Source organism: Sander vitreus, chromosome 5 (assembly GCF_031162955.1).
Source record: "Sander vitreus isolate 19-12246 chromosome 5, sanVit1, whole genome shotgun sequence".
Classification (NCBI taxonomy): domain Eukaryota; kingdom Metazoa; phylum Chordata; class Actinopteri; order Perciformes; family Percidae; genus Sander; species Sander vitreus.
In genome coordinates this window covers 28,360,139-28,386,735 of record NC_135859.1, presented here as the reverse complement: position 1 = coordinate 28,386,735, position 26,597 = coordinate 28,360,139, and the positions used below count along the sequence as shown (strand labels likewise).

The 26,597-nt window shown below is 40.5% G+C and overlaps 1 protein-coding gene across 10 annotated transcripts in view; it reads left to right on the top strand.

Annotated features, from left to right (window-relative positions):
• Positions 1-26,597, top strand: part of camk2b1 (calcium/calmodulin-dependent protein kinase (CaM kinase) II beta 1) — a 69,029-nt gene that overhangs the window by 11,543 nt on the left and 30,889 nt on the right. For 6 of the 10 annotated variants that reach the window (XM_078251365.1, XM_078251364.1, XM_078251362.1 and 3 more), the window contains exons 3-11: positions 4,477-4,536; positions 5,094-5,148; positions 5,477-5,542; positions 16,537-16,609; positions 20,140-20,242; positions 21,305-21,388; positions 21,559-21,653; positions 24,018-24,140; positions 24,375-24,458. In XM_078251365.1, the coding sequence (XP_078107491.1) occupies positions 4,477-4,536; positions 5,094-5,148; positions 5,477-5,542; positions 16,537-16,609; positions 20,140-20,242; positions 21,305-21,388; positions 21,559-21,653; positions 24,018-24,140; positions 24,375-24,458 (743 nt within the window). Of the gene's footprint in view, positions 1-4,476; positions 4,537-5,093; positions 5,149-5,476; positions 5,543-11,507; positions 11,581-16,536; positions 16,610-20,139; positions 20,243-21,304; positions 21,389-21,558; positions 21,654-24,017; positions 24,141-24,374; positions 24,459-26,597 lie in introns of those variants that run through there. The other 4 variants (XM_078251368.1, XM_078251369.1, XM_078251361.1 and 1 more) reach the window with 2 other exon arrangements.

Genomic DNA, 26,597 nt, shown 5'->3' with positions numbered 1-26,597 from the left:
GAGCTTTCATTTCATTTGGCTGATGACACACAACGACACCTTAAACAGGCTCAGAGAATTTAGCATTTTTGGTTGCTTATTCTATTGCTCATTTGTCGACTGAATCCTATCACATTTGTTTTGACAGATAACATATAATTTCCTCCCATTATCTTAAATTAAGAGGCTGCATTATGGCACTATGTTCCTCTGTCCTGCCATTACTGTAAAATGTGCACAAGATAGAAGGCTGCCTCCTGACCTCCCTGACCACAATGTAGTTCATTCTCAACGTTTCCCAATTGGCAGGGGGCATATGTTGCGAGTCAAATGTTCTGAACAATGGTTATATCTGGCTGTCTTTGTGTCTGTCTTTTGACATCTCCTCCCCTCTTAAGAATTAAGTCCTTACTGGTGATGAAACACATTTTTTAGATTCTTACAGACTGAATGCTGTCCTTGGGTTATATCACTCTGTAAATACTCAGTGCTTATGTTCTTCTCTGCAACCTATCTCCTCCTGCTTGTCCTCTTATCTTCACTTCCTCTCTCCTTCCACTTTGGTCCATTCCTCATCCTCCTTCATTTCCCTGCTCTCTCCTCTCATTTGTTATTTGCCCTGCTTTATCAGAAGCATTGGATTGGTATCTGACTAACTTTTTTTTTTTTTACCTTAAGAGATGGGGCATTTTGAACAGGTTTCCTTTTTAAATAATCTCTTTAAAAAAATCTGGCTAATGTAAAATTGTTGACTGCTATATCCAGATGCAGTATAAAACTATAAAATTTTCCTAATTTAAATATTACCACCAGACACATTTTAAGACTTAGTGTGTTCACTGTAGATGCCTCACCTGCACCCATCACCACTGCTGGTTTAGAAACACAACAAAACAAGCCAAGCCAGCCAGCCACTCTTTGCAGTCATCCATCCATTCAACCACTAACCCCTTTTTATATTCTTAGTGTGTACACAATCCAAAGCAAAGACTGACCGGCTAATTAGCTGAGTATCTGTATTCAGAACTACACTGTGATACCCCAGACCATTTTGACGATTCATCCATGGTATCACTGACTAAATCCCCACACTTTCCCTCACCACAAGGTTATCTCACACAGTACAGAATGTGTAGTTATTCCCTGTGTTGGCTGTAGGTTTCTCTCCCATTGATCCAGCCAGCCTGATAAAGCCGGAATAAAGGACCTGACTAGCGACCTTCTTTGTTACACAGGAGGTTGGTATGTCTCATCTTAGGTCGATCTCCAGCTGTAAATCAAGTCAAGTTCTCAATGATCCATATGGTTTTCCAGTCTCAAAGAATCTTAAGCTGAAGGGAGGTTAGAAAGCACAATTAATTGTATATATAACCATTTTTTACAGTTAATCATTCATTAATAATTACAGAGTATCGCTGTGTCAGCTTTATTGAAAGAGTATTTACCTTGCACAGCAGCTGGATTCTCACGATATCACATTATCACGCGGAAATCCATCTTGTCAGGCTTCAACCTGATGCGTTTGTGTCTGAACTACCATCTTACCACACCAATCAGTGTCCGGTGAGGAGCTACTGGCAGCTACAGGCGTTGTTGAGGTGTGTGTGACAGCCATGGCTGCACAGATGGTTCATCCAATCACCTGAAAGGTATTTTCTAAAAGTCCCTGCCCTTTCCAAAAAGTTTCCAATTTTCAGATGGTTCTGTGTAACAAACCATCTGGCGCGTCAGGTTATGATTTTATGATTTAACATCAAAATGTTGATAAGAAAGTACAGTGGTCAAGTGATATTTAATAAAAAAACAAAACAATTAGTACTTTTTACCATTACATCTAGCTATATCATTTCCACTGCAGCCTTCATGCAGTCCTACAGACACGTAGAAAACAAAGGCCCAGTCTGGCCATCTGGTAGACTAAGCTAAGATGAACCATCACGCTTACTCTGATCCAATTCTGTACTTTCAGAGTAATGTCAGCAGATGCCACTGACAGAATGAAATGTGATGCTTGTGCTTATGACATGTTTTCCACCATTTGACATTGTAGTGTGTGATGGATAACATATCTGGGAGTGTTCAACACAAGCGTGTGTGACAGTTGGTAATTTTGAAAACGCGAGATTAAGCCAGTCAGGGTGAGTTCGGCTGGAGGGAAAGCATATGCTTAGTGTTTAGTGAGGAAACTGTAAACATGTGATCCTTCGTGGACAGTAGCCGTATTTGGAGTGCCAATTCATGACACCTCTTCTCCAATGATTAACAAATATATGAACATAGTTACTGATAAAATGCAAAGAGATACATCTGTTTTTTTTTTATTGTATCCCATTGACAGTGTATGAAATGCATTTTGTAACACATGGATAAAATAAACATTCAGTTTGTCCATAGCCTCTTTCAAAACCAAAATCAATAGAGTAAAAGAAAGAGAAAAAACTAAACAAGTAGCGCCAGGCTGTGGTGATTGGTGAAACAACAGTAGCAGTCAGCAATGTCTTATTCTTCAAACAGAAAGACAGCAACCGGGCTTTATGCATATTAATCACCCTTGCATTTTGTTCTCCTTCCTCCCCCCTCTTCTGTCCCTCCTTCAACACTCCTCCACTTCTTTCTCCGCCTCGCTCCTCTCATCTTCTAAGACTATAATCACTGGGCTTACACTTCACTGTCACTCCTCAATGCCAGTGCGAATATGTGCACTTTGCCTGTCTATTTGTGTGCCTGCATGTACTCTGTGTACAGTATGTGTATTTTTATGTTTTTAAGCCCATGCAATTTGTACATGGTGTGGTGTGGGTGAACACATGCATTTCCATGTTTATACACTCTGCTGTGCTCTGCATGCCTGCACATACAGGGTGGTCTACCCCCTTCTAGAGGTGGGGGGAAAAATCGATAAAGCATAGTATCGGGATATTATAGGTGGCAAGTATCGATTCACGGATGCCAAGTATCAAACTTTTATTATATAAATTGCACATGGAGCAGTAGTGGTAGTGTGTACATCCCCACTGGTGAGGTGCAGGGCAAAAAGGGGCTGGATACAACTGAAAAGAATGAGATGCCCGCACTCTGCTAATTCTCCCATACGTTTATTGTGCTGCAACGTTTCGACCCTACTGGGTCTTCCTCAGGCACATGACAATTTAACTTTTTGTTAATATAATAATATTAATAATATATCCACTAGATGGACTGGACAATAAAATTAAAGTGAGAGGAAAAAACAGATGTTGACAAAGTTTTCCTTTGGGGACATAATTTGAAGTTTGAAAAAAGGTAATGAATTGCATTATATTGCAGAATATCGCAATATGTTTAAAATCACAATACTATCGTGAAATAAGTGATGATAATACCGTATCGTGGGGCTTCTGGTGATTCCCACCCCTACCCCCTTCTGTGTGTGTGTATGTAAGCTTATCAGACATCAAGTTAGTAGACCTGTATTCTGACTCACAGGGAATATTATTATTATTATTATTATTATTATTATTATGATGTTGCATTCCTAATCATTGGTTGGTTTTGGAAACAAAAATACGATTATATATTTTTATGTTTTCTGTGGATCTGACCTCTGGTAGCACTGTGGAGCAGTTTTCTTAATAAGCGTGTCAAACTAACGCTTTGTTTGTCACAAAGATGCACATGCACCCACCTTGCCCATGGTTTCTGACCCAGAGGTGGTGGTCATGCACCAACAAAGACAGAGAAGAAGAAGAAGTTTTAGTTTTTTTAAGCATACTTTTTCTTTGTTTACAAGAAAACTCCACATGGCACCTTTTAGGGAAATCCAATGACCACTTTGGACTTTGTCAAGTGGAGAGGTTGAAATTTCTATGATGAATCTAATCTTTCATTGAGCTGTATGAATTGAGTGGATTTTACAATATTTTATCATCCCCACAAAAGTCAGCATCTAATGTTATTAGTTGTTGTGCTTTGATTGTATATTGAAATGGCATGACTATAGAAAGGAGAAGCACTCAAACTGACAAACATTTGAACTGTACACCCATTTGTTGATTTGTGTCCATACATTAACGTCCAATCCTCATTTCATTAGATGGATTGAATGGACTGTCCTGATTTAATTATTGTTAATCTCTCTGTCCATCTGGGAACATACTTCACTACTCCAATGATCTTGTCAAAACCTGGAGAATCAACACATCTCATTATTGCATTTCAGCTTTATAAGATTTACGCCCATTGAGGGAATCTACCCACTGTAGTTCGTTTGTCAATGTATGTGCGTCATATCTAGGACAAAACTGAGTGTGTTTTTATCAAACTTTGAAATTACATATCTTACCACAATGTTTTGACATTTTCACATTTAACCTGATTGTCCCAAGTGGACTGCTACAATATCAGGTCATAATGAGATATGTAATGTATCGTAATGTATTTGCAGTCACATTTTTAAGAATAACTCCTCATTATCTCTCTCTCTTGTTCTCTTGTCTTTCTATCTCCGTGTTCCTTCAGATCACCAGAAGCTGGAAAGAGAGGCTCGAATTTGTCGCCTATTGAAACATCACAACATTGGTGACCACACGTCTTTCTATTTTTTCTCCTCTTACCACCAACATCTGTCTGATTAAATGAATCAAAATGAATCCCATCTATTACCACTTACTTCAAAGTGAAGACCTATTTATTATTGTTTTGACTTGCATGATCTGTTTATTACTTTTTATTACCAATGCATCACATTTCTACTACTAGTTACCTAAAATTATAAATCCACTTATTACAACAAAAGAAAACCCATCCATACAGTACTGTAATACACAAGTGTAACCAAATATCTATTTCCGTTGATTTAGTTGGCCTGTTTATCATACTGTAAATATATGATGTAAGACTCAATTATTATGACTCCCTGTGGTTTCACACAATCTCTCCCCCTCTTTTTATTTTGATTTCCCAGTTAAAATGCAGCCGTGTTACTCTGTGTTATTCAGAAATGGTCTAGCCAATGCAGGGTGCATTTACAAAAAACAAAAGTTTATAGGTTCCAACTATCCTCACACAAGAAATGAATGATTAATGCACAGAGAAACACACATGTATCTGTCAATCTGTTTATCTTTCTCTTCCAGTTCGTCTTCATGACAGTATATCAGAGGAGGGCTTCCACTACCTCCTGTTTGACTTGTAAGTCATCCTCTCCTCTCCTCTCAGCTTGTTACAAGCTCATCCTCTGCCCCTTTTCTTCATCCTCCTCCACTCTGATTCCCCACCCTTGCCCACATATACAATTACATAACTCTCACTCCTATATCCCCTCCACCCACGCCCTCCACATCCATCTCTTGGCAATTGCCTCTAGTTTCCATGGTTACAGTGTTGGAAGGGGGGAGGATTGGGGGAAGGGGGGTACTGCAGGAATCCTTGCTTTATAGCCTTCATAGCACCCCCCCCCCATCTTACCAATCCAAGCATCCCAATATTAATGTGTGTGTGTGTGTGTGTGTGTGCGCAGGGTGACCGGAGGTGAACTGTTTGAGGACATCGTAGCCAGAGAGTATTACAGCGAGGCCGACGCCAGGTAGGAATGCAGCCTTCATTCGTATGTGTGTCTCCTTGTCCTAAAATGGTCTCTGTCTTCTGTTGTCTTCTCTTGTCTGTTGTTTTTTAGTTTCATGTATTTTTTATGTACTTTTCTTTTGTGACTCTGCTTTACTCTCTTTTCTGCTCTTCGCTCCTCTTCTTCTCGTCTCCTCTTTACTCCTTTTCCTGTTTTCTGCTCCTCACATCCCTTCTCTGCGTGTTTTCTTATCGTTTGCTTTTCTTTCTCTTGACTTCTGTTTGTTACTACTGTCCTCTTTTGTTTCTATTGCCTTTTCTCTTCTCTCCTGCTAGCTGTTTCCCTTTCTCTCTTTCTGTTCACTTCATTTCTAACTTACCTCCTATTTTCTTTGCCATATCACTTTTTCTTTGCTCTTTCCTTCTTTTCCCCCTTATGTTTCACTATTCCTTCTCTCTTTTTTGCATTTCCCTTCAATTAATGCCACAGTACTTCACCTGTCACCCTGACACAGGACTGACATTTATGTCCAATCCAAGGTTTGACCAATATGGGAGTGTGAGTGTGAGTGTGTGCTGTGCAGCACAGCATTTTGTGATCCTCATCTTACATCTGATATCTTGTAGTTAAACTTGAGCTACCAACAGAGTTTTTGTTTGTAATGAATGGACAAGTGATTTCTGCAAAGTGCAAAACATGCCACAGCAAGAAGCACAGGATAGAGGAGTTCTTTAAATTTTGTTTTCCCCTAATGTGTATCATATAACTAAATAGTCTCTAAAACAGTAATTAGACCATTACACAATTAGACAAATACCTTGCTGCTCATAATAAAAACTGCTTTGACCAACTACATTGACATAGAAGGTCACTGGTATTTGTAATGATATCAACAAACTCTTATTGGTCAAACATTAAATACTGTATGTGTCTTTTAAATGATCCAGTTAGCTTGACTGGTGCGATTGGTCCAGTGTACCTCCCTATACTGTTATACCTATCCCCTGTGCTAACTCAAACAGTAGGAGAGATACAAACAAGTATGTAAGCAGAACAACACAAACTGCCCTGCCCACCTTTCGTGCGTGTGTCTGTGAAGTCTCTTTCTTTTCTTTTCTTTTCTTTTCTTTTCTTAATTTTCATTCAGCCCTCTTCCTTACTTTTTTATTCACCCTCCACCGCCACCACCCATGCTGTTTTACATCTCACTCCCACCACTTGTGCTGACTCATTGACAGACACAGTTCACTTTAACCAATGGTGGAAAATGAAATTGAGTAGTGGGAGGGTGGACAGACAATAGACTGAGAGAAGAGTGAGAGAGATACTTGAAAGTGACCGTTGTGGTGTGGTTGTTAGTCCATTCAGCAAAATTAAAAGTAAAATGGAATAGTCTGATGTTTTTGAAATGCATGCCAGTATGGCACCGTAAATGGTTGTCTTTAGCTCTCGTCTCAACTCTAAACCGTTTGACTTGTAGCTTGAGAACAGTGATTTTCAAATTATGTACCCAAAAGGAAACGTTTATTGGTGTTTTTTAGCCCCCATCGGCTCCTAGGCACTAGGATTAGGCACTGTTTATGGTTAGGGTTAAGGTTAGGGTTAGGTGCCTTGGAGGCAGCGGTCACAGCACTGCTTGGAAGGAGCAGTTGGGGGCAAAAAACACCATCGAGCAAAGGAAACTTTGTCAACATCTGTTTTATCTAAAAAGATAAATTTCTCTGTTCATCTCGCTTCAATGTTATTGCTGCAAAATGGGATTATCAAGCAGACAAACTGACCAACACATATATAATAATACATCGATACTTGGCGTCTGTATCGAAATGCAGAGGAGAGGCCTCAATGTGTCAATGTAATGTGGAGAGGTGCAGTGCAATACATTTTCAAACTCTCAGCTGTGTCTGGGTTAATCACTTTCATGCTTTTACAATTTAGTAACTACAGTATCTGGGATTTTTGCCTGTTCATCTAATGTGCGCTAAGGAGGACAGTTGTTGTGTCAAAACTGCATATTTAGTAGTCCCCCAACAACTGCCAGCAAGTTTCTCCTCATGACTGATGCCAAAGAGCTTCTGTTTTGGCTTTTGGTCCAGCCAACAAAGGCGTGTATGTTTGCTGGACTATTAACTGCTTTTGTTGTCAGTTTTGGTAAATGTAGAAATGTTTCTGTCTGTGTTTAAAATCTTAGTTTTTCAGAGAACAGAGTTACATTATTTTACCCAACTGTGTGTGTGTGTGTGTGTGTGTGTGTGTGTGTAGGCTGCCATGTACCTACAGTACAGTATGCTACAGTACTAATAAATGCCCACTAAACCCCCTCGTGATCGCTGGCTTTCCCACCCACCTTGTAACCCTTGCAGTACTCATACCTGGCTCATGTGCGCATGCACACAGACAAACACACTCCCTTTCCTTTCCCCTCCCTTCACCTCTTTGGATGTCAGTCATCCAGGCCAGTCCCCCCCTCCCACCCTCACTCCCTTGGAGACCAGCAATAATTGGGACTTTAATTAGCTATGATAATTAGTCTCACACTCACAGACCCCAAACTGTGCTGCATCACACCTTGTCGCCCCCTGTCAGAATCTATTAGAGCGTCTCTTTAGTAGTGTTTGATTGGATTGAGGTCATTAGAGTTGAGCCGGTGTAAACATTTTGAAACCTGTCTGATATTAAGCCAAACACCTGACTGGACCGGTATACCGAATTCTTCTGATAGGGCATCGCACTTGACTCAGCAGGCACTCCCAAGTGGAACATAATAACACTTAAGGCCTTAAGGTTTTGTGGTTTTGCGTAAACTCCACACCGTAGCTACGCCGTCGCTCCTACGCCGTCGTGACCCTTTCGGAGTTCTGCGTTGGGGTTGAGCGTGTTTCTTCGCATCGCGGTGCATTTCACCGCCAGAACGCTGGGGGGAAGGGGGGGTGGTTTCCGGAGGGTCACTCGCGAAACTCTTTGTTTACTTGTGCGTTGGTGTGTGCCTCGAGCTGGCGTGTGTGTGTGTGTGTGTGTGTGTGGGGAGTGGGTGATAGAGCGAGGGAGAAAGTGAGAGACTGACGGCAATTGTCTTCGGAGCAAGTTGTGACTCTAGAGTTATAGTGAGAGAAACAAAGTGTCTCCCCTGTGCTTTCTGACCACGGTGGAAAATATTTAGCAGGAAAAGTTAACCCTCTCCTTGATTTCATGTTATTTATGGAGAAGGAGAACCAGGAAATGAGTCGGGGGAGCTTTTGTAAAAAATTGCGATAAAAGTTGCGATATTTTTTGTATGTTTGTTGCAATGAAGTTGCGGGAGACAGTGAAAGTTGCAAAAAAGTTGTGATTTTTTTTTGTATAGTTCTTTCAAAATAAAAAGGAAACTTGTTTTGGGGAGAATAAAATTACTCTGGGTTGAGTTTTCCTACTAACGTTACCAAAAAGGCTCAGGATGCTATAAATGTTGGTATAATATGAAAATGGCTGGTGGATTTAAGACAAAAGAAATAATAATTTATTGAATTAATCAAATTTGAACATATGTGTCAGTGGCTTGTTGATCTTTTCATTGTTAGTTAATTTCCTAAGCTGGGCTGGGACACACATTCATACAGTTTGATAAAGTACTTATTGGACTTTAACTTATCATTGCACTTACAATAACGAGCGTAGCTGTCCTCAATTTAGGTCATTGTGTCGTCTCATCTCCTTTTTCTCCTGCATCCACCGTGTGTGTGTTGTTTGGATGTGTGTCTCTGTGTGTGTGTGTGTGTGTGCAAGCGTCAGTCGTGGGGGGTACGGAGCAGTAGCCCCGCCCGCTGCAGAGAGCCGACAGCCAGGATGGAAACGGCAGCAACTTCAGCGACTTTTAAATCGTTAAAGTCTACATTGATTAAAAAAAAAAAAAAGAAGATTGTTAAAATGTATCGGACGGTCTGAAATGTTTTGCACGGTCTTTCGCTGTACGTTTTGTTGGTAAATGAGTCACACACACGTCTCGTCTTCATATCAAAAACAAGGAAATGATCAACCCGTTCTCACTCCCGATTGGTCATTGGCTCTCAGAGTGCACGTGGGACTGCTGCGATTGGTTGAAGTCGCGGGAAACTTCAGGTTATTGGTCAAATGTGCGGAAAAGTTGCGGTGATTGGTCCAAATTGCGAGTCGCACCAAATTCGCTGTGATTGGTTGAATTCGCGTGAATTGGCGCGATCGCGACATCGCAAAATCCTGGAGGGACTGACTAGAAGAAGAAGCAGAGAGTGAAGCAAGTCACACTTTTTTCTTTTTTTTAGGCTTGTCTTTTCGGCTCACCTCTTTGGTTAGCTTTAAATACAAAATGTTGCCATGTTGGCACAGTTTAAGTTTTCTTTGAGACTAACACCGTCATATCTCTGACACTAGTTTCTAGTAAACAAACCGCCATTTTTGTGCACCGACAAAATCGCAAATAGCCCATGTATTTGTCCAATCGGTTAAAGCTCATCACAGAACGGACAGGCAAAACGCTCATGCTTTAGTTTCCATGGTGAATTTCAGTATTTGATAAGATTATCTTGTTGTTTGTACATACTTATATTTTCATTCTCACATTTATTTGTCGGCGATAATGTATTGACTGAAGCTTTACTGTCATTTGTTGCCCAACAGCAGCCAATATGCATTCGGTTTACCGTCTGGTGATTTATGTGAAGAGTAAATGACAATAGTTTGACAGATCCTATGGGTTTAAAATTGGGCATAGGTTTTCATTAAAGGTAGCACAGGACAAGAACTTGGATCTAGGATGAAAGAGTACCTGAATACCAGAGTAAAAAGCATTGTTTCACTGCCCTCTCTGGTTAAAAGTATGTTGTACCCATAAGTGATGCTGGGTATGGTCAGAAGTGTGCCCTGTTGTCACCACACATAACGTAATTTCACAGCATACTAGCATTCTCTGAAGTACACTAAACCATGCAGCAAGATGAGAAGATAAACCAGTGGAGGTCAGCAGAAACAAGATGAAGTTGTTTTTAATGGTTTGTACTAAGGATTACATCGAGGAGTGTCGCATCATAAGCTGTGCGTGTACATGTGTTTTTTTTAGGATTGTGTCTATAGAAGTGGGTGTCTGTGTGTGTGTGTGTGTGTGTGTGTGTGTGTGTGTGTGTGTGTGTGTGTGTGTGTGTGTGTGTGTTTATGAGCAAGCATGCACATATTATCTCTCTCATTCTCTCTCTCAGTCCACCCACTAACTAGACACTGTGTGGGTGGGGTTCCTGCAGGCTGCCTGTCTCTTTGCGCCTGCTATTAGTCACATATTGTGCACATTACACTCTCTCATTGCCTACATACACACACATTTAAATGTACACACACTCACAATAGAGTGAGGTACAGTAGGTGCATGTATCTCTCACACAATGATGTGTTTTCCTTTTAGTGATGGAAAAATAACCTGTCATCAGCCCACCAGTTTTCTATGATTCAGTTTCATCCCATACATAAGCGTCCTATCTTCTCTTTCACAATCTGTCACCTTTTTCCTTTTGGTTTACTCCTTTCCTTGCCTATGTCTATGTTGGTGTGATTTTTGTCTGGCAGGTTGTTGCTGCTCTTGTCTCTCATCATGTTTAAAAAAGCAAAACGAAACGTTTTTGTCTCCTCCACCCACATTCACCCACCTATTCCTCTCCTTCCAACATCTTTATCTGCATCAATTGCCCTCGCATTCTCCTCTTCCTCTCCTCATTTCTTCTGACATCTATGTCACATGGCCTCCTCTAATCTAACCTGCCATTGTCTCATCTTTCATTTTTTCTCATTCATCATGCATTGGCCCTGCTCGTCACTCTGTTCACCTGGCATCTTCTTTCTTTGTCCTTCACCCCTCTCCCTTCCCTTCCTCCACCTTCAACCCTCTCTGTGCATCCCCATGGTCCATCCATCTTCATCCCTCCTTTCACCTCACCCCCACCCCCCCCCCCCCACGGTCCCTCCTCTCTCTGTTTTGTCTTCACAGTCACTGTATCCATCAGATTCTAGACAGTGTCCATCACATTCACCAACATGACATAGTGCACAGAGACCTGAAGGTTAGTATATTTAGAGGAGCATCTGCATCCCTGCTTCCTTTCCTTCCTCCGTCCCTTTCCTCCTTCCTTCCTTGCTCCTCCGTCTCGTCGTGTCGTGTCATGTGTTTGTGTCTTCAGTTGTTGGTCTGATGTCCGCCTGTCCGACTTGTCTCTTGGTATGCTCGTATGTTTCCGTTTTGTTTTTCGTTTTTATTATATGGTATTTCATTTTTTAAATTGGAGGACCCTGGCCTGCCTCACCCACTCTCCCCGCGCCATCTGCCCTCCTACCCGTTCTCTTTACAGTCATTTTACAAACAACTATGTTATAAAAACTCCTGCTGCACTGACTGACAAACACACACACACACACACACACACACACACACACACACACACACACACACACACACACACACACACACACACACACACACACACACCCTTCTACAGGTGTAATAAATATCCAGTGTTTACACATGCCCATACAATCATCAATTTCTCCCACTAGGGTAGTTAAAAGAAGCCACAGTTATATTTATTGTGATTCTTATTGATTTTTTTTCTTCCCCTTTTTCCCTTCTCTCTGGCTTTGAGTTATTTATTTTATTGTATTGATCCCTGTATTTTCAAGGCAGCCACATTTAACATCACATGCATGTTAATAGTGTTTGGAGAAAGTAAAATGCTACAAAAGAACTGCGCTGCATTGAAAAAAAAACCCAAATTATTTGTTATGTTTAATGATATTCTTATACTGTAAGCATCCCCTGAGCTGGTGGGTTATGTATGGAGATGCTTTTTTCTTCGGCCCTGAATTATGCCTCATTGCCATAGTAAACCCTCAGGACAGTTTCACGGGATGCTGTCTTCTCTCCACAAATTCACTATTGTTACTTTTAGGTTTATGCTGAAACAGTGCTGCCCCCTTTCCTCTAAATATCTTTAAGCCAGAGATATGAAGTATTAGAAGTGGAACCCTCTTACGCACACTCAGTTTACACACATTCTTACCCTGACATAAATGTGAGTTCATAAAATTCGGTGTAGTGTTTTGCCACACTGATGTAATCAGTGAGTATTGACTGTTATGGAAAAAGAAAGCATAAATGAATGCTCTTTTCTGAAAAACTACTTGCCACATGATGATCACCAACTAGAGATCGTATCTAAACCACCAGATTATCTCTACAGTCCTCATTTAATTCTTTACTTTGAGCCACCAGGTTTTGAATAGTATATTATATGAAAGGTAATTAGTGCTCACACAATATCTGCAACTACTACAACAGATAATCTTACGGTAGCACACTGAAGGCTTATCGCCTTTGTGCCAAACTTTTAATGTGTCAGTGTTAAGTACAGTTTTATTGCTTACTTAATCACCAAAATCACAATATAAAATTGTATATTGTCTGATTTATTATAATGTTATCATAATTATAATTAGCAGCAGGATTTATAGTGATGGCGTTAGAGTAGGCTAGTAGTAGAAATAGAAATTGCTGTTATTATGGATACAAACATTTAGATAATTTGATGGCTATTCTTGAGGAGATAATCCTAAAAAAAGGCTGATGTTTCTTTACTTCAAGCTATGCATTTGTAGCAGCTTCTTTTATTGACAATGTACTTTTCATTTAAAGCAAATTTCAAGTGCAACAACAGACAGGAAGAACTAGTAATGACAATTCCCAGTAATACACAAATGTTAACCGCAACATCACTTTTATCCAGAACCAGTTTAAAATGAGCATTGTTTTAAGTCCCATTTGTGGTTGTGATCTGTAGACCTAATTATTCAGTTCCTCTAAAGAATACTGTGAAGTGGGGTAACTTGCAACAGAACCATAAACAAACATGTCTTATAGCAGATTACATACGTACACAGAAACACTGCTTCACAAACCGTGTGCATAAAGCTGGCTTTTTATAGACAGTGTAGTTAAAACAACGGGTGGACAGGACCACTACAGAATGGATCAAATCCAGCAAATATTGAGTGTGATTTCCCCGGCATTACCACACCTAACTGCTAACTAACACAGGAACGTTTGGGATGAACTCCTTCCATCAGACATAAACACACACACATATGCAGAAGATTCTCATCCTGCGAGTTACAGAGCTCAACAGCTGACAAAGTGGGGGGAGGATGCACATGGACACAAACACACACACACACACACACACACACACACACACACACACACACACACACACACACACACACACACACACACTGAACTGCATGCATACCTACACAGGCACATATTATGTGTGAATGAGGGTGTAAGAGAACACACATACTGTACATTTCATAGATGGAAGTCCCTTTAGCCTCGACCACACATTTACAGATGCATGTGACCACATGCTTATGTTGGCTTTTAGTGATCTCTCAGTGCACACACACATAGCTCTTAGCATTTGGGCTGTAGATGTGACCTGCCTAGTATTTATTCATTGGGAGACCTTTAGTAACAAGACACAGGATTCTAATTTATAGCCCTGAACTTTACAGCCATGCCAGTCCATCTTTCTCTCTCTCCCGCTCTCTCTGTTTCTGTGTCTCACTTTCTTTCTTTCCCTTACTCTTGTTTCTCTCATGTTATAATATTGTGCAGACTGGCCAGACTCCTCCTTTATTCTGTAAGTCAGGCTTCGTGGTCCTGTATGTTTGTTAAATTAGGCAGCCCCCTATTTACAACTCAGTTTCTGATATAATTGTAAGCCTAATAGTTGAGACTGAGTAGTCTTTGTTTGATCAAGAAATATTGAGATAAAACACAAGATAACTGTTTGACAGTTTGACATAGCCTTCTCACACAAGTCCAGGCACCAGGATGGAAGGGGTTTTATATTAGATGCAAGCGTAATCAAGAAGACTACGTAAATAATGCAAACTTCAAGACTGCACACAAGAAATAATCCATTATACACCATAACCCCTGAATGCCTAAAACAATTGTTGTATTTTATTCTCTGTGTTTAAAATTGTCCATACACCCTCATTTACATACACAGGGATTCTCCTTTATTAGTCCTTGCATTTTCAATAGTACACAAAGGTCGACAAGCTGCTGTTTTCTCATCTGGGGATTTTTTTGACATCATGTCATATGGTACGCATCTGAGATTAAAATTTAGAAATACAAAAATATTAAACACAACAACCATGCAAGTTTCATAACAGTTGTAGGGTGGATTTTTTAATCCATTAAAATAAAAACACTAACTTCACTTTGAATTTTGATGAACTCTGACTTTGTCAGTGCACAGGAAGCACACATGAATATTCACGCTTTTTCCCACACACAACGCCACATCCCCAACAGCATAGGTGCTTGTGCTTTGCTGCATCAGTCCACACCTCCTGGCAATGTACATGGCCCTATGCATAGGGTTGGGTACCGAAACCTGGTTCCACTATGGAACCGGTTCCTACGCAATTGGTAGGAATCGGACCGGATTACAACGCAAATTTGGGTTCCTCATTTGGGTTCCACTTAATGTGACGACTGAAATATTTTCCCTCTGTCGCTCTGAAAACGAACGTAAAAATATCACACTTTCTCTGTAGTCTACCGTTAGCTAGCTACCGTAAATGTAGGCTACTTTTAAAATGCCATATTTTCCCTCTGGGCTCACCAAAACGGACGTAAAAGCATATTAACCATTCACTGCACGTGATCGCTAGTAAACATATTACACTTTTTCAGTTTTTCAAGAATCGGTTTAGGAATCAGAATCGTTTTAAAAGTACTGCTTCGGCATCGGAAGTCGTAAAAATCCAAACGATACCCAACCCTACCTATGCACACATGTACGTGTTGTCTGTCTCATCGCATATACAGTATATACATAGCTTCTTCCCCCGCTCAAGATATATCATCTAATTTCTGTATAGACTCAAACCTCAATCATTCCTTCAGCGTCCCTTGCACAGTTTTTGACTTTTGTGTTTTTGTATTTTTAGTGTCCAGTAGCTAATGGACATCAGAGTGACAGTTCTTGTCAGCAGAGGCCAGATAGGCTGGCAGTAGACATGGCATTGGTCCCAGACACATTTTAAATGTTATTAATTGCACAATGACTCACTCCTTCCCTTACCTCCTTCATCAACGCCTTCTGTGCTCCCATGGCCAGCCACATTCTCACACCGTCTTTCATCACTCAAGGCCTGCTGACTAAAAAATGGAGGGAGGTGGGGCATCTGGAATCCAGCCTCAGCCTGTAAAATGTTTCTTAGATGAGTGTGTCCATGGATAAACTCATCTACAAAGAATAGAGTTTCTAAGATGAAGATCACAGAGAGTATCCATTGGTTAGTTGCAGAATAGATAAACTCAAAGGAATCTTCTGTTGCAGAGCACCCACAGCTAACAGCTTTCAGGCAAACCGAGTGGAACCCAGAGCTACAGCCAACCCCCAAAAACCTCACTAATGAATGTCGTTCATGACATCTGACATCTCTGTAAGGTGTTTGAACCACTTTATTCCCGCAGTCGTTTTATTCTTAGGCCACCTTTTATGCGGGAAGCTCAACACAGAAGAGCAAGCAAGCATACCATCCATTCTTGTCTTACATCTGTGTATTGTGATGCACATCATAGAAAATGTTGGTAATCTATTAAATGTGTTTTACAGTAGGTCTTATATTTAGGCCACAATGGTTAGCTAACCTAGCCTATGTAGCTAACTAGTAGGAAGCTATTAAAGTGAACCCTGATTGGCTTAATTAGCATAATCCTGGGTGTTTGCTTAGCTGTGGGTCAACCGAAGCCAATTAAAGGTGCGAGTGTGACGGCTGCCAACAGAAGAGCCCTTTCAACCCCTGTTGTATCCCATAATTCCCTCCAACTCCTCCATCATACCTCCCCCTACCTTCCCTCCCCAAACCCCTGGCCTGTGCACGGGATTGTAGCGCTGCTCAGACTAACATGCGCCCCCCCCCCCCTTGGTGTTTGCATGCAGTCATTGCATCCAGCAGATCCTGGAGGCGGTGCTTCACTGCCATCAAATGGGTGTGGTGCACCGGGACCTGAAGGTGAGTGATGAGGATCATCTTGCGGTCCCTTAAGAGTGTTCTTAAATATTTGTGTAAGGTGTGGGGGGTATTTGTTGAGTCTGTGTAAGTGTAGTAAATGAGAAAATGTGTGTAATGTTTGTGGATATCATGTCACCTGCAAAGCCTCAGGACTAACAGAGGGTTTGAGTTTTGATATAAATACAATTACTCTCTTTGTAACCCTATATCATGAAAGTTAGGCCTACACAATAGTTGGTTGTGCAGTTAGAATGCCATTTTAGAGTCGGGCCAAAGCTCCTTTCCCCAGAGTTAGAACTGTCCCTACAGCTTCATAGCGATCACCATGATTCTGTCAAATACCACCTCCGATCTTTTTCTGGCTCTGCCCTGCCATACACAGCCTCCAGCTCTGTGCAGTCACCTTGTTTTCCTGTTGTGTAAATACTGCTTCCTCCAGTCTGTGGAGATTTCAAGCATGCAATGCTGGTCATGCTGGCTGACCAATGCCACTGCTCTGTAACCTTTTCAGAACAGGATCTTGTCATTGCACAGCCGGCCCCTTTTCTTTGTCGATAGATCCACCCAAGATGGCCCAGGAGGATACTTAATCTGACCTCTGGTTCATTTACTAGTCAGATATATATATTATTTATCGATTATGTGGTTTTGATTGCCTTTCTGGATCAGATAGACCTTCAGTTCTTCAATTGTGACAGCTCATTTTCTGTATAACTGCCATCAATTGACTTGTGATGTGACATTTGTTTTGGCTGACTGGCTGGTGGCACAGTCACTTTTAGGGTTGGAAACTGAGCGCCAGTCGCTAAATTTGAACTTGTAACAAGTTTCTTAAAACTATTGGATTGCTTAATATATTAATTTTGTAGACGTCTATACATATGTCATATAGTTCTTATTAAGCTTTGCTTTTTGCTGAGCTTGAAATTATTATTTTTTTAGTGAGATTGTGCAGCAAGCAATAGCCTTGTTTAATGTGATTGTTGGCTGTGGACTCACTAACAACCAAACTGAAGTTTTGCTTAAGTCTGTTAGTAATTCAATTTGGCTTAATGCTGTGCTTGTGGAAAATTTCCCCTTAGAGCAGCACCTTAAATATGATGAGCTGGCTGTAAATCTGCATCTAGACAGATAGAAATTGAACTGTTTCCAGTCATCTTGCTGTCATGTCTTGCACCTAGTCGCGTTCTTTGTGTTTATGCATGCTTGTATGTTGCAACTTGCCTTGCATGATGCACTTTGTCAAGTAGACCTTGTCTATGCAAATGTCAGTCCCAGCATTCCAGGGAAGGCGTGTTGTGTTTATCAGAACTGTTGTGGATATTTCTTTATTTAGCCAACACGCCTATCTGGTTTCACACCCAAGCATCAGAGAGCATTTCATGCAATAGGTCATAGTGTGATGACTGAGGACATCCTGGGTGACAAGATCCCTCAAATTAGGAACTGGGTTATGGAGTATGTGGGAATGAGATGACATCACAGCAAACAACTGAATGTGCCAGCTCTATATTGTTCAGACTGTACAGCAAATTGTACATTGTTTTGTTTTTTCATTTAAAAAAAATGAAAAGTGCACTGCCTTCCAGATTATGTCAATCTGAAAGGCAGTATTTTTAGTCTGACACAAGTAATGGAAATAGACGATACTTTAATTAGGCCTGGGAATCAAACTTAAATATGTCTGAAACACAATGTTCATATAGATTCTTATATAAAAGACACGGCAACTTTAGACTAGTCCATGCTACCAGTGTTTAGGCAACATATTAGGTGAAGGATTTCATAGAAAAACTCCAAGAGCGTTATTTTAGGTATTTCATTCAGGTGTCTGGTTGGCAATAGTATCAAAAAATTTAAAACAATACCTAGACCTGGCTACAGCATAATCCAGACACACAAACTCAGTAATTTCTTTAACGTAAAATACAATTAGTTAGGGCCAGTTTCTCTTTTTACACCACAGCAGTCTTCTTAAATTGGAATGCCTTTTTAATGTCGGTCATCTCCACCAGTTTCTCTAAGGGAATAATTCAGGAATACCACACCAGCTGCAGATCCTCTACAGACAGACACATGGAAGGGAAGAGAGAAAGATGGGAATCTTTTCATTTGAAACACCCACTCAAATACAGCTTTCTCTATCCTCCATACACCCTCCCTCTCTCTCCCTTTCAACCAAACCAGTTGCTAGTCATCAGTGTGCTGTGTGTCTAAGTCATGTGTGTGCTAAAGAGATGGAGAGGGAAGGAGTGCTTGTATCAAAAAGTGATGGCGATTGCTGTTATGTCTGAACATGTGGCCTGGATGTTTTGTATTGCATTTATGCATCTTTTTTTTATGGAAGTGCATGCTTCATCAGAATTTCCACCCACATCCGTTTTCACGGATTATCTTACTGCTGCAGTGTTGGCAAGTTCTAATTCCCTCGTTTATAACAGAGTAAAGCCTAACCAAGTGGTAGAGCTGGGAGAATATGATGACACAAGGTAGGCACGGCACTTTAGGATTACTGGTTCGCTCACTCACAGTCTCTCTCTCTCGCTCATTTCCTTTTCTTTTACTTATGGGCTCAAAGGCTACATGCACAGTTTAAATTATATGCACTTTAAATACACAGCATTCCTGTTCATTTTAAACAAATTAGCTGAGGGAAGAGAGTGGAGGAGGATGGCAGCAGATGCAAAGACACACTGCTGCAATGAAGGAAAGGCAGTGACAAAAATGTAGCCTAAATTGAATAATAAACCAGGTTGGCAGTTAAAGTTATACAAGCCAATCCTGAAGGCAGAGCTGATCTAAAGGCAGACATAACTTTACTGGTAGGGGTTAAACCTTATATGGGCAAAGCCAAAGACCTAAATGCATAAGTTTCTATGTAATGTTACACTGGAGTTCAGTGTAAAGGTTAGAGTGAAAAAGCTAGTATCGTCAAACCTAGCCTACCGCTCTGGCTATCGACAATAATGCGGTCTTGCCATGTTAAGATATAGTATAAGTTTCAGTAGTTATACTAACCTATAGTTGCGTAAAGTGAAGGTAATCTTGTTAGATAGCCTGGTGATTTATTTATTTATTACCAATGAATTAAAAGTTAGATATATTTTGTATTAATATTTCCCACCAGAGTGCTTTTATTTGTCATTCAATTGCCAGTTGCTTGTACAGAGGCATTCATTAAGTGAGAGTTGAGCGCGATGTAGAGAGACAAAATGAGAAAGAGCAGGTGCCAGTGGGGATAGCAGCCCATTATTAGAGCCCTCTTCTGACAGAGAATAATGAGGCTGGCTGCATTATCTGGGCCACAGAGATGGAGCCTCTAGACCACAGCACACCACATGAGGCTAGGACAGAAAAGCACTGCAGACTGACTAGGTTGCGTGTGTGCTGAATATATAGTGTTGATAAGAATGTTCTTAATAAACCCCATTACAAACTTTGTGCATGCATACAGTAGCTATCTAAGTCCAGCTCTTCACCCACTGTGTACATGTTTGGTAACCTAAATCCTCTCCTCTTCCCCACTTTAGCCAGAGAACCTGCTTCTAGCGAGCAAATGTAAGAATGCCGCAGTGAAGCTGGCCGACTTTGGCCTGGCCATTGAGGTACAGGGGGATCAGCAGGCCTGGTTTGGTAGGTACAGCAGATACAGAAGTTATCACAATCTGTATTTTATGTGTATTTATCTTAAGCTATAAAGGGGCTCATTATAACTAACCTGACGCAGCGGTGGTTTGTTAAACAGAATCATCTGAGAAACTGGAAACTTTTTTCGTTTGGAAAAAGGGCAGGCACTTTCAAAAAAATACCTTGCAGGTGATTAGATGAACAATTTGTCTTTCACGTCCACCATTGTTGTTTTAAACGAACAGTCGCAGACATCACACACATCTAAACCACGCCTGTAGCTGGCAGTAGCTCCTCACCGGACACTGATTGGTTCGGTAAGCTGGTAGTTCAGACACAAACGCATTATTCGAAGCCTATGTGATCCCTTGATTCTCTCATGATGTTGTGAGAATACAGCTGGCTGTGCAAGATAACATTATAACTACAGTGATAGAATAACGTTCAGTTACTGTCTGCGGTAAGGATTGCAGTGTCAAATACTTGGTAAAGGAATAAAACCTATGGATATAAAAGAGTAATGGAGGTCCAGCTCACAAAGAGAGTGACTTAAGCAACTATACTTTTTTTTTTGTTGCATTTGATAAATGGTGAACCAATATTGATCTGGTGCTAACAATATACATATATTTATGCTCCCTTTCCCCTTCCTTTAGTGACATCTTCAGTTCAATTTTTTTGTCAAACTCTGAACATAGAGGTCCAGAGTATTGCAGGTGTTTGTTGATACATGGAGATTAATTAGCAGAGAAAAAACAAGACGTGAGCGGGGTGAACCTGTCAGTCTCAGAATAGTAACTGTTAAGACACACTTCCATGTCTCACCTGGATCTCTTCTACAAACATAAGTCTGGCTTTCCTTTAAGGGAGATTTGTCAATCTTTCACAATCCACTGAACTTAAAGCCTCAAATCTGTCTATAAGATCCAGTCAACTGTGTGGATGAATAGGTGTTAGCACACGGAAGATTATCTTGCTTTCTATGTAAGATGATCCAAGGATAGCAGATACACAATCTGTTTCCGTAAGCATGTCAATCAATTGTGTGCGTGTGTGTGTTTACTGCAGGATTTGCTGGCACACCGGGGTACCTATCCCCTGAGGTATTGAGGAAGGAGGCATATGGCAAACCTGTGGACATCTGGGCCTGCGGTGAGTTGTACAGAAAGACACACACTCATTCACACACTTGAAACACACATGGCATTACTAGATAACTGTACACTAAAGCACATTTTCTAACAAATTGTACATTTTCTGTGTGTGTGTGTGTGTGTGTGTGTGTGTGTGTGTCCGTCCATATGTGTTTTTGCATGTCTCAGGGGTGATCCTCTACATCCTGCTGGTGGGTTACCCTCCTTTCTGGGACGAGGACCAGCACAAGCTGTACCAGCAGATCAAGGCTGGGGCTTACGATGTGAGTCTCCTCTTCTCTTTTGCTCTCTTTACTTCTCCGCTCCTGCTGTAATGCCCTCCCCTCTCGTCCTCCCACTGCCCTTGTTTCTTTTTGGCAGCAGTAACACAGTCACCTCATTCATATTTCAGGGGGTGCAAGAGAGGGAGCCTCACCTTAGATCACATTTAAGTCCATACTAAATAGAGAGAGAGAGAGAGAGAGAGAGAGAGAGAGAGAGAGAGACTGACTTGATTCTCTGGCAGGGATTCTAGGCTCACACAGACCTCGACATTTATGGCTAAACACAACCGGACCTGATCTGTTTAGAATACCTTAACAAATTGCTTGGGGCAGTGCTTGGACTGGCCTTCTGATACTGATGAAAAACACCCACAGGAGGCCACAGTGGCTGTAATGTTGAAGGCACACAAACCGGCGACATCCAGGGTTCATATCGGGCCTGTGACCTGCGTTGTTTGTTATTCGCTCCCTCTGCCTACGCGTTTACTATAAAACTATCCAACAAATAAATCTGCTTACTTTTCACACATAATATTAATAGTCAGAGCTATAGATTATTCTAACCTTAATATTTCCACTATGAACGGACCTCCGATTGAGAGAGTCACGGTATATTAATGTCTTGGCATCTGGATTGACGAAAAGCTCTCCTTCAAATTTCATATTGATAATCTTGTGTGCAGACACTAAATTGGCTATTGCTATAGAAACAAGAGCATCGTTTCCATGTTTTGTAGGAAAAGGGTTGTTGAGGCAGTTTTCATGTCTGTCTTGGACTATGGTGATGTGATTTATAAACATGCATCATCTTCAACTTTTAAATCTCTGGACTTAATATATCACTCTGCCTTGAGATTCATTACCGGTCATGCCTATGGTACACATCATTGTATTTTATATGAAAGTATTGGGTGGTCTTCTCTCCGAGAAAGACTAGATACTCACTGGTATCTCTTTATCTATAAGGCTCTTATTGGAAAACTGCCATCTTCCCTTACAGAACTTCTCAGTTACTCAGAGGGACATTATCAGACTCGCTCTGCTGACTGGCTTTTACTTCATGTTCCACGAGCTCAGTCTGAACTTGGAAAAAACTGCTTTTGGTTTTAGTGCGCCTGACTCCTGGAACAAATTACGGCACTTTCTTAAAATCAACTCAGTTGTGCCTTTTGGACAATTTAGAAATCTGGCTTTAAACTCGCAAACTTCTACTTATAACTGCTTTACATAATTGTTTTTTTCTTTTGCATCCCTATTATCCTAATGTATTCATGGAAGCATTTTCCAATTCTGAATGTTTTGTCTTTCTATATTTCTTATGATTGTGCTTTCTGTGTTGTTCTGTATTTGTCTTTGTAATCTGACTCGATGACATTGCAAATGGGGGTTGCCCCTCAATGATCTCCCAAGGATAAATAAGGGTTGAATATTAAGTTCAATATGGGAGGCATTAAAGGGTCTCAAAGGGGACTTGGAGCTCATCAGACATTGTGACCATCAGCGAGTTGGTTTAAGCAGTGCAGCAGAAAACAAAGACATGCAAATGCAGTAACTGATACCGGTGACTTTGGTAGCATTCAAAGAAATTCAAAGAAATATCAAACCAAGTTTAATTTTGAAGGGAAAGTGATTTGAAGCCTGAATGGTACTGAAATGATCCATGTTAGCTTTTCACTTTTACAGGTTAGCAGAATTACACCATCTATAACTGACTGAAGTTCCCCTGGGCTTTATAAGATTTTTGGTAGATTTTCTTTCAACGTCATGTGCTGTCTAGCTACTCAGTGAAGTTTATTCATATGAATTTTGAGGGCCAATTAAGATTTTAACTTGCATCTTAAACATGACCTGGCCTGTTCCCATTTTTGTGGTGACAATAATTGTGAATACATTAAAAGCAGACAGAAAGGGACAATAACAATAATAGTTCAGTCTTTTTAAAATTGTCTTTCTGAAGAATTTCAACACTAGTGCAATTCAATGATTTAGTGCTGCAAATAAGATTTATTGATTAATCTGCTGATTATTTTCTCGATTAATGGTTAAGTCTGCTCATCACAATTTCCCAGAGCCCAAGGTGTTGTCTTCGGGTTGCTTGTTTTGTCCAACTAACAGTCCAAAACGTGAATATAGTTAATGTACTAATAATATGATACAGGAAAAAATAAAAAATAAGAAAAAAAAGCAGCTAATTCTCACATTGAAGTAGCTGAAACCGGCGAATGTTTGGCATGTTTGATTGAAAAATGACAAACAATTGATTATCAAAATAATTGCTGAATATTTCTGTCAACTGAAGAATAGATTCATCAACTACTCAGCTCTACACTGAATAATAAGACGTGGTTATGTTTGTCCCTTTAGTTCCCTTCCCCAGAGTGGGACACAGTCACCCCAGAGGCCAAAAACCTGATCAACCAGATGCTGACCATCAACCCAGCCAAGAGGATCACTGCTCAGGAGGCCCTTAAGCACCCATGGGTCTGCGTAAGTGTCCTCTGCTTGAGATAGACATGCAGACAGTGGTTATTTTTTTCACACATATTGTTACACTACTTGTTACGCATAGAAAAGAGTTGCAACTCGGACAAACAAGTGGTCAGATCACAGCAAACACAAAAACCTTGATTAACTGATGTTTTTTTCATCCTCTTTCCAACGTTGCCTCTATTTGTTCTTCTCAACCTCTTCTCCTACTCCTCCTTGTCTTCTTTCTCCCAGCAACGGTCCACGGTGGCGTCTATGATGCACAGACAGGAGACTGTGGAGTGCCTGAAGAAATTCAATGCCAGAAGGAAACTCAAGGTCTGTTTGCATGCTCATCCTCTCCAACATCTCCCTCTTCTGCTCTAATAAGCTCTTATACATGATTAAATAATCCTTTCTGCAACTTTATTCTTTCCCATCATTTTGGGGTTACCAAAGTAACTCCTTACCGTTTTCTGTAATTTCTGTGATGTATAAATTCAAGATGGCCTCGTGTCAGAGACCAAGCAGTAAAACAATGAGGAAAACAGGAGTTTGTTGAAAAGTGGGTTTTTAATTTACCCCCAAAAAATGCAAAGAAAAACAATATAAACCAAGAACTTAATATCTAGGCCTATAAAAGAGGTCAACACACTATAACTTAACCCACCAATAGCAACCACAAATCAAGATATGAACTCAACAAACTGACCTCCTTGAATGAGACAAAATCAAAATGGACATAATTGCAACTAATACAAATAAACCCAACCTAAACCTAAATCCCCCCTCCAGCATGGTAGCTGATGGTACAGCCCAATTGGCAGACCATAGTATATAACAGTCCTTCACCCTTGGCCATGCCTTTTCGGCACTGGGAAGGACCTCACCACCAGCATGGTAACAAAGACAGGAAATAATGATTCCTGTAACCGAACACCTTGCAATGTAGAAAAGAGTGCACTCCATTTAAACCATGTAACGCTAAAGGAACTAAACGTGGTTTATGAATTAACCAAACAGTGTAATGCGTTTGTTTTGATGCCTGAATTGTTTGGGTTGTGGCTGACTGCACAATACATTAATATGTGTATTACACAGCATGGGGTGAAATTGTGTACCATGTTACCATTGCTGGCTGTTTTAACTTGTGTGGCCTAGGCCATCACACCTAGCATAAAATGTGTTTAGTAGAGATGTCATATGCTTTCGCTCATGACTTTGGCACTGAGGTTATTAGAAAAGGCAGTAAGAATTCTTGAAGCTCTTAGATCCAGACTTATCCTTCATGCAAAGTTTCCCTTCTTCATTGATTTATTGCTGACACTTTGTGCGGATACAACAGCTTAGCCATTGGAGCAGGCCACTGTTACCCTGCTGCTTTTGGCCAGTCTTGGCATGGCTCAAATACCAGCACATGGGACACTGGAAACAGAAAAGCAGGTGGCTGCAGGCAAATGTTGGACAATTCAACATGCCATTAGCATGGACCAATTGCCACTGGCTTTTCACATTTAGAAAGAAATGAACACGGGCATGGTTAGACATTCGATTACATAGTAAACAACTGAAACTGTTAATTACAAACAAACAAAACATACAAGGAATTCAGAGACGGTGAACGTTGCACCAAACATTACATCATAAAAGAAAATCAGCTAGAGGCATTATTTTGACAGGAATATTATATGAACTCAAAACCGAAATAGAACATGGTGAGAAAGTGAGTGACATCAAACTGTGGGGCATCATCTCTACAACTAACAAATACAAGAAAATATGTTCCAAAAAAGATATCTACCCTTGAGGGAAAAAAAAGACACCCACATAGTTTTTGCACCGCCTCTGCGATGGCGATTATGGTAGAGTGGCATCTCATTTTAGCTGTTCAGATGTGAGGTATATTATCAACCTCTGCAGCTGTTAAGTACTATGGTCTATTTGCAATTCAGTACCATTTTAATATCCCTATAAAAAGTTATCAGCTTCAGTTGTACATTATCTCCCCTGAGAAAAGTGTAGAGATTAGCTTCTCTCGCTCTCTGTCATTCATGCCCTATTGTCCATGTCGTTAGTATTAAAATAATTTAGAAGTGAACAGGTCTCTGTAGTACACCTGCAGTTCAACTATGTATTATTTCTTATAGAGCCGAGTTTGTGCTTTTAGGTGTTTTGTATGATGGTTTTAATTGTGGTTATATCTTTAGTGGTAAGCATGAGCATGGCTCATAAATGTCACATTTCAGACATTATCTGTCAATTAAACAGCGCTGGGGGAACTATTTCAGTGCAGTGTTTTTCTTTGGATTTCATTTTTATAAAGTTTTAGGTTTCCCCTGCTGTGAGTCAGGATTTTTCCGAGGAAAGACCCATGTTTGTTTTGAGTTTAAAACGGCAAATTCAAGAGTTTTAATTGTCGGGGTATTGGTTGAATCGCTACTGTGGTTCATCAATCAGTGACAGAGTGGCAAAATGTTC